Source organism: Pinus tabuliformis, chromosome 2_1 (assembly GCF_031772625.1).
Source record: "Pinus tabuliformis cultivar Carrire ecotype Pingquan chromosome 2_1, CPIR1, whole genome shotgun sequence".
NCBI classification, from domain to species: Eukaryota; Viridiplantae; Streptophyta; class Pinopsida; order Pinales; family Pinaceae; genus Pinus; species Pinus tabuliformis.
The window spans coordinates 27,799,901-27,809,079 of record NC_142299.1 but is presented as its reverse complement, the minus strand read 5'-3'; the positions used below and the strand labels follow the sequence as shown (position 1 = coordinate 27,809,079).

Here is a 9,179-nt window from a genome sequence, read left to right as displayed (position 1 = left end):
TATGGAGTCCCATCGCTCTCTACACACACCCTACATGTGCAAATGTAGCCCTCTAGATGGTTAAGACCCCATATAGAAAGGCCAAACCCAAAATGAAAACCATCTACAATCTTGCAAAATATCCAATGCGTCCCCATACCTTCCAACATATCAAGTCATTAAAGCAATCAAGTAAAAGAGTTTACAGACCATGGAAAACAAGTGGGCACTTCATAATGGCATGCCCTTCCATAGTGAGCTTTGGCATGTGCTAATGTCTCCAATCTCCAAGACAGATTAACAAATCATCATATTAGGTAGTTTTTGCTTCTAAAGGGGCTGAAATGTTCATGGTACATCCTTCAAATGGTGGTGGCATGTGATACAATGATGGAATGGAGTAGGGGACAAATGGGAACAACCTGGGTCACATCCCATGGCACAAGGGTAGCTAATAAAACAAAAACCCACACTTGGGTAAATAATGTGTAGGAGAACAATAATGGTACGTGAGTTATCTCAACCTTGGTTTTTCCACCCTTCTTCGAATGTCTTTTACCTTTTATGATTTTCTTTGGTTAACTACTCGGGGCTCAAAGGAATGAGAGAATGATGTGCAAAGTATAGCAGTGGATACCCCCTTTTAAGGTGAGACAGTTCATCGCCCACCAGGGGTTGGAACAATCATGGGTTCTTGAATGATGAAGGAGACTCATCTAAGGCCTCTAGGAACCAGGGTGATGGCCATGGAAGGAGAAGAGCTCATGTAATGTCTTTTTCCCACGTGCTAAATGTGTTTGTCCCAACCATCTTTAGCATTTTGTGGTACACTTTCCTACTGAATGTGGCCAAATATGCTTTTTCTTTTCTTTTTCGCTGCATGAACCTCTGGGGCATCATTCCAGGTCCAACTCAAGATGTGGGAAAAGGGAGGGGGTGGTTGACCCTATATGGACCCAGTGGAGGAATGTGGACCTAGGTGGGAGAAGTGATGAAAGGAGCTATAATGAGCGGAAGGGGAATGATATATGTGAATCGGGGATCAAGACCACACATCCAAAATCCGGGTTTCCCATGTAATACAATCCCAGAAGCCCAAAGGCTAGTAAAAGAGATCCCACAGTACTAGAGTTCAAGGTTAACATCCTAAAAGAGATCTAGGGGACAAGAGCACATACGTAGTCCACTCTTTCCGTTGAATCCCCCCATTAGTCCATGCCCAAGAGTTTCCATGATAAGTAAACTAAAATACTCAATTACGAAATGGCAAGGCATACCTTTAGGTTTGGGATGCCCACTTTCAAACATACGATCATGACAGATAGGTGAGGGACCACATAGCTGGCTCAAGTGGCAAAGAAATGGCACAACGAGCTAGTTGGTGGCTGCAAGGAACTGGTGGTTGCCAATTGAGAACCATCATGGAGAACAAAATTACCCCTAAGGATATCACCCACAAAATGGTGGGTAATAGTCTTCATAGTAGTCTTTGAACAATTTTCTCAACCCACTCATGTAAGTTTGTATGACCTCCATTAATGATTTTTATCATTATTTCATCATCTAGAACATATTTATTCATAAATAGATCGATTAATATATTCGCATAACTCTTTAGGAATAGTTTCTATAAATAATTTGTGGGTTTCCATGAAGAATTGTGTTCATGCTTCAGATAGAGTCAATGGAGTTCTTGCATAATTCTTGGGTTAGTTATTAATCTTAAGCTCCCACCACTCACAAATCTCTTCCAAACTCAAAATTTATGTGTGCATGATGATACAGATTTGAGTTCATGGACTACCGACAACAAAACCAATGTTGTAATCTAGGGACTTGTGGGAAACAATTATCAATAATGTCCTTGGACAAAGCACTATATAACAATTCACAAAATATTAGACAAACCCACACAAAGGAGAGAGCAAAGAACACAAAATAATGGGCGAACCAGCTATAAATCACATATTTATACTTGAAGAATCAATTACAAGGTAAGTTGCAATTGGCTAACTACTCTGGTCGGTCGACCCAAGTGTGCAATCAACCAACTTACATATTCAACTTAGTCAACCATCAGGTCTGGTCAACTAGACCTTCCCATCTCTATATATATAAAGAATAGATCATAATATATATATAAATATAAAAGAATAGATCATCTTTGAAAATGGCTAATATAGTCCTTTTTTTCTTGTTTCCCTTTCCTCCTGTCAGTTGATACCAGCATGCTCAATTCGTAGATACCCGTTTGGTTGTAATTCAGAATACATGGACGAGGGCTGACTGAGCCCGTGGTGCAACCCATGGCATTTTCACAATATGTCGTTGGAGTGCATCCCGAAGTTGCAGTAAGATCAATGTCAGCTAAGACAATGTTCTCACATGGAACAGTTTGACTGCAAGCAAATCTCATTACTTCTTTGCTTGCCGATGTGCCTTTGATGTTCAAGAATGCAACGTCACTCACTTTCACAGCAGATGTCTGCACTTGATGCAACACAAGTAATATTAGAAATTCCAAACCCTCTTTTTGTACAATCCTCTTCTTTACCCACTTGTATTTTAAAACAACTCTACTATCATTCAATAAGCCCAAGCACGATACATATACATTGGTTGGAGCAAAATCTCTTTCACTCTGTTTCCACATGTTATGAGAGCAACATGATCAAAATTTGCTAATTAGACTCACAGACCTTATTTAAGCATGGTTTCTTAGAATCACAGTAGTACTGATCAATAATTATGGGATGTTTGACATTCTGCATTTGCACATTTTGAAATGTGATCCTCCTAGCAAAGCCAGAGCTGCCCTGCAAATAAATCAGTGAAATGTTAATGTCCACTCAGTCCTGGAAAAGCATGCAAGATCTATGTGATCAAAAAAATATGAGTCATTCAAATTAAACTTACTTGGATTTCAGCATGCCAAATTTAAAGTCATTGTGAAAAACTTTTGAGGTCAAATAAATGCAGAGAGACATTAAACACTTCGTCATGTATCCTTAAAAGATGGTCATGAATCCTTAAAAGACTACTTGTTATTTTCAAACACTTCACAGTAAGGTTCTCTGGTTATCATCATCTATTGATTCTATTCTCTAAGAAACTATGATTATCCTGTAGCTCTCCTGTGGCTCTCTGCACTTTCTGGGGGTTCAGAGTGATGAATTACTGGTCTCCAGAGGAAAGAATGAACAGACATAATATACCTGCCAAGTCTTGATTCTGAGACCATTGGTTGTATTCTCGAGAAAGGCGCCATGTACCATCACATCAGCGACCTGGGCCTTTGCGCTTCCCTCACCCAAGCTTCCAATACTGCTGATATCAAGGATTGCCCATGTAATTACAAGATTTTTCAATGAAATTCTAGATTCTGATAATTTTATCCACTTAGTTCAGATTACCTGATCCCGTGACCTGGTCCGCAAGTGATGTTTTCAGTACAAATGTTAAATGAATCGCTTACAATGGAAATGCAATCATCCCCTGCATCAGAACTTAAACAATCTTCAGAGCACCAAAGAAAAATTATTGAGTCATGGGAAGCAACTATTGAGACGTATATGCAACCACTGAGACAAAGTTCTCTTGAATGTTCGAAGTCCAACTGTAGAACAAAACCTACTAGTCAAGTTAGTGGTCCTCCTCCAATGGACTTGGAAGGCCCCAATATTTAAATATCAACACAGGGAATGCATTTTGAAGCCTATGCAGAGCTAACGAAAGAGAAGTAAATGGTCTTGTGGAGATACCTGTTCTAATAATGGTATTCCTAATCACCACGTCTTTGGAAGCGCTAACATGAATGCCATCTGTATTAGGACTATGACCAGGTGCAAGAACCTTGAGATGGTCGGCTACTACCCCAACACATTTTCTGAGTTTTATATGCATTTGTTGACTATTCTCTACAGTCAGGTTCATCATTCTTAGATTGTTGCATAATTCGAATGTGATTGCCTGAAAGAATCAAATTTTCTATAGTCTAAGTCCATACAGACTGCCAAACAACCCCAATGACCCAATTTTCCAAAGCCATAACGGCATCTAACGTTCTAAGTTCAGAAGCACATCGTATCGCAGTTCGTTTTCTTGTATTGCAAATTTAAAAGGCATCAAACTTATTTTTCTCTCATGGGTTGAGCTTTGAAAGAAAAAAAAAGGGCCGAGGAGGTACGTACAGTTGGAGCTGATCGACATGGCTGCAACAGAGAAGGAAAAAGTTTGTCATGAACTTATATATTCAATGCAAAGCAGCTTAGTTTTGTCTTACTCTTTCTGCCACATATTAACCTAGATATAAGAGGGGCAAAAGGAAGGCCAAAATTAGCGATTAATGCAGCAGAGATTTTATGAAGATGAGAGTTTGCCTCCTTTACATTTGTTTTCTTGATTTTGCAAGATTCTGCCCACCATTGCTCTCCACTACCATAAAATGTCCCTCCCCCCTCTACTGTCAGGTCATCTACTTCCTTAAAACGAAGCCACTGCCTTCTGCTTAATCCATCCCAAACCCTGGGATCTGCAGGGGCAATGATTGTTCCAGATACCTGGAAAAAACAAATTGCATAGGAAAACAATATGAATCGGACCCATATCAAAATTGAAATTCCATCTAAATACTCTATACAAGAAAAGACGGTACCTGCATAGTCAACGCAGATTTGCAGGGACCAGAGAATTTGATGGGCTTCACAAGATACCTCTTTCCATGGGGTACAATGAAAACTGCACGAGCCGATGAACAAGCCTTTCTCCATGCATTCTTAAATGCCTGAAACACATCACTCATCATAATTCACTAGTATTCTGGAACAAAGTGCGCCAGACCAAATCCAGCCATGATGCCCAAAGGCAAATAATTTAGAGCAGATCAAGTTTATGAGGCCAGCAACTATATATGCTGAAAATTTTGTGGGCTTTCTTTCTCTTATTTGGGTTTCCTAAACATATGAGTGACAATGTACACTACGCATACCCAAAACAAAATCCTCTGTTACACATACATATGCATGTAATCATGGATCCTTAACCAAAAGATAGCAAAATACCTACCGCACATTCCAGTCGGTCAAAGCTGATACTAGTAAACCCTCACATCAAACAAACATCAAATAATGCTTTAGGATCAGTGGGCAATGCAAATTCACCTTGGTGTCATCATTCTCTCCATCCCCTTTAGCTCCAAACTCATCTACACACACTACATTACTGGATCTGGGCAGCCAATCGCTCATTTCAGAATTAGAACTGTCTTCAATGCTGAACTGGCGTGCCAAATCAATGGTTGAAGCTAATGGGGAACAATTTTCTGTTTCGCCTGATAATGGCCACAGTCGTCCTTGATTATTACTGTGCTCACATATTGAAAATGGGTTGCCTTCAATGTGGGTTTTCTTGCATTGCCCACATACAATTGTCAACAACAACAGCAATGTACTTAACTGACTACTCTTCTCCATTTCCATTCATTTATAACACACAGATTACCATGACAGATGAATCAAAAGCAGGAGAAACTGTGGCGCTACAGATTCTGTATGCCTTTAATGGCATCAAATAATTATCGAGAGCAAGAAACTGTGGAGCTATAGGGCTTCGATGTCTTTTAATGGCATGTAAAGGCACAATAACTCTTAAGGATGGAATGTATGGAACCGGATCCTACAAAATCTCGACAGGCATAAAGTTACGATCAAGAAGAATGACAGGCATAAAGTTATGATAAGGGACAATGAGTAGCACGAGTAAAATCTCGACGGCCATAAAGTTATGAATAGGAACAATGAGTAAGACGAGTAGACGACATGAACAAAGCATGCATTCAATTTCTAGCTGCCCTTACCCGCCATATTTTTCAACTTCAGAAAGCAATATGAATGCAATTGATGGAATAGCCGCGACTAAAATGTCCGGTAGCTGGAGATCTTTTCCTCCTCGGAGACTATTCCCACTTTTGATTTTTGTGACTGTGTCTGCGTGGCACTTGCGTGCAAATAAATTAGGGATACTTCATTTAATTATCAGAAGTGCGTTTCCACAAATATTGTCTTATGGTAAATTGAATCTACTTTTATAATATATATAGAAATTCGTTTTATAATCATTTAATATAATATAAAAAAATTATAATTACTTAATGATGATGATTAATCTCAATTGAGCCCATTTTATTATAGATGAGCAATCACAATGAAAATTAGGATAATAAAGTTCATTAGGATAATAAAGGAATTAGATAGTAAAAGGTTGTGGTTCTTTTAGATAGTAAAGAGTTGTGGGGACTGAGAGATCTACTTACTCAACATCTAATTTACAAGAGATATCATGCAAATAGTGTATTGGTTTAATGGTTTTGGGAGCGTTTAAGATCGAGATCATTGAACTATTTTTCCATTCCACTATAATTAATCAAGATACATGTCAAAGATGGGGAATCCAAGCATTGATAGTGAGCATAAGTATGTCTTTTTGGTTTGTCAGTAGCACACAAAGACTACAGTGTTTCAACGTTATTGCACTTGTTGGCCATGGTTTAACTAGCTTTTCGGCACCATGTTATTTTAAAAGGTCTGGGATTTTCATTTTTCTAAGTTTGATGGTGATAACTCTGTTGGTGAAAGCAAGAAGATATGAGGTGAAATTGTTAGAGGTTATGCCACCTTTTGTCTAATCTATAAGAGTTGGGATCCTCCATTGGGTATACTCGCAAGGGTGTTCACCAACAAGGTTGGATGGAAAAAGATCACAGTGTTTCAACGTTATTGCACTTGTTGGCCATGGTTTGACTGGCTTTTCGGCACCATGTTATTTTTAAAGGTCTAGGATTTTCATTTTTCTAAGTTTGATGGTGATAACTCTTTTAGTGAAAGCAAGAAGATATGGGGTGAAACTGTTAGAGGTTATACCACCTTCTATCTAATCTATAAGAGTTGGGATCCTCCATTGGGTATACTCGCAAGGGTGTTCACCAACAAGTTTGAATTTGTTAGGGTTGGTCTTTGTTCTATTATCTTATTCTCATTTTAAGCAAATGGTATTCAAGCCTTTGTAGTTTTGGTCTTGATTTTCTACTTCTATTAACATTTTGGGTTTATCATTTGAACGTTCCTAAGTATAGGCAAATTTGGTGGTTTTCATTTCTTGTGTTTGTAGCTCTCTTTACTGGATTGGCTCTTCCTTGCAATGCAGTCAACCACTACTATCTTTGTTTCTTATGGCCAAGCGTTCTATGGGTTCATGATATTTTATCATTTCCAACTTTCCTCTGTTTGGCTAACCTCTTCTCGAGGGCTTCCAACATCCCTCCCTTCTTATCCTTGTCATACTCTTATGTCAGAGGAGTTGGTCAGTGCTAGGCATTCCCATTTGCTCTCTCTCTTTTTGTTCCTTACTAGATCTCCTGCAACGTCATGCCTCGTGCTTCGAGGTCTAATGATAGAAGAGGGAGAAGAAGCTCTAGGCTCCCCTCAACCTCTAGAGACCAACAGGGGGCAAAGTATTCCACTGTAATTTATGTCTAGTTCAACCCTTCGAGGGTCGGAAGGGAAATTCATGATGTTGAAAGAGAGGCTCATATTAAAAGAAGATTTGTATTTGATTCTGAGATAAATGAGGAGTTTGAAGGTTGGATTCCAAACATTAGAAACACAATGACAACGCAAACTAGATATATGCAAATAATTGATATATACTTGCAATCAAAGACCATCATGGGGAAGGTATAGATTAAGTGTTTTGAGGCTCAACAAGAAACTCTATTGAACATAAATGAAATCCTATTGCATTTGAAATAGTTGGATGAAAAAGTCAATGTGCTTGCTAAACAACTATCAGATTGGCGTTTACTGACTCCACTATAAGCTTGTATAGGCCCTCCTGAGACCACCCAAGTCAAGTCACCCTCCAAGTAAATGGTATTTATATTCTATTTTGTTTTGTTTAGTTCAGTACATTGACTATTGTCACAAGGAAGAAAGGACATCAGTGTCTTTATCATTTATCGGATTTTTCAAATTACATTATCTAGTTAGTTGTGTGACATTGTATAAATAAGTTTATGACAATTAAGGGTTTGCCTATGTTCTACTAGTATGGGTTCCCCAATCGCAGACTAGTCAGCACAAAAAATTGTTGTATTGTTTATTTATATAATATAATTAGAAATGTTACTTACAAAAAAAGCTTTGACTTGAGATGAAAAATGGTTTATCAGATTTTAAGAAGGTAACTTATTATTTGGATTTTTTTATAAGTTTATTTCTATGCTCGAAAAAACATTAAGAGAAATGTTCTAAAGACACTATAATTTTGTTCCATTAAAAGATTAATAAATTAATAGAATAACAAATATTTTAAAATTTATATTTAATTTAAATAAATAATAGAGAATTTTTAAAAAATATATGTCATTTTTATAAAGCTAATAATCTATTTTATAAAAAAAAAAAAAAAAAAATTATTAACATTCAATTTAACTATAATATTATTGATTTTAATTAAATATAACCATACTTTTAACCGTCATTCATTTTAAATCTAATTGATGATGATGATGGTTGTTAACGTCCACTGAGACCAAATAATGATCTATCGGACCTAAAAATACAAATTATTTATTTTGATTTAAGATTTTATTCCGATGCTCAAAAAGCTTGGAGAGAAGCCTCCCGAGTTCACTATAATTTTGGCATTGTAAAAGGCTAGAAAGGTCAGTATTGTAACAAAGGTTGTGAAATTGAGATCTAATGTGGTTGTATGCAGGGCACTCTAAGAGGAAGTGGTTTTCATCCTCGATGCTCTTATTCTCACAAATATGGCAGATCCTTTCCATCCATGGTGTTTTAGGAACTACCCAGCGGCCAGTCTCACTATGGAGCTCATGAGAATTCGTTCTAATCTTTGCTATATTAATTTTCTTTTTGGAGCTAGTTAGAATAGAGAGATACTTTTGATCTTCAAGGGTGGGGTTGATGACCTTCTTATAATAACTTAGTTTTCTTTTAGACGCTAAATCTTTCTCACACCACAATTTTTCTTTGAACTTAGAAGTAACAATATCTTTAATGTTATTTATGTTTTGCAAAGCATCATTCTCATTGATCTCCCAATAGTTTAACCAGACCCTTGTGTCCTTATGCCATCCTCGGTTAAGCCTTAGGTGGTTTTGGCTGGAATTTAAAGCTAGCTTA

At 37.5% G+C, this 9,179-nt stretch overlaps 1 protein-coding gene across 1 annotated transcript; it reads right to left on the bottom strand.

Moving 5' to 3' along the window:
- Positions 1-1,918: 1,918 nt before the first annotated feature.
- Positions 1,919-5,744, bottom strand: LOC149198619 (putative polygalacturonase At1g80170). The gene is made up of 9 exons (XM_089402087.1): positions 5,139-5,744; positions 4,634-4,762; positions 4,368-4,538; positions 4,170-4,190; positions 3,741-3,948; positions 3,393-3,474; positions 3,195-3,303; positions 2,679-2,795; positions 1,919-2,464 (listed from the first exon to the last, which is right to left on the bottom strand). The coding sequence occupies exons 1-9, from the start codon at positions 5,454-5,456 to the stop codon at positions 2,138-2,140; spliced, it is 1,482 nt and encodes a 493-aa protein (XP_089258213.1). The 5' UTR covers positions 5,457-5,744; the 3' UTR covers positions 1,919-2,137.
- Positions 5,745-9,179: the final 3,435 nt, after the last annotated feature.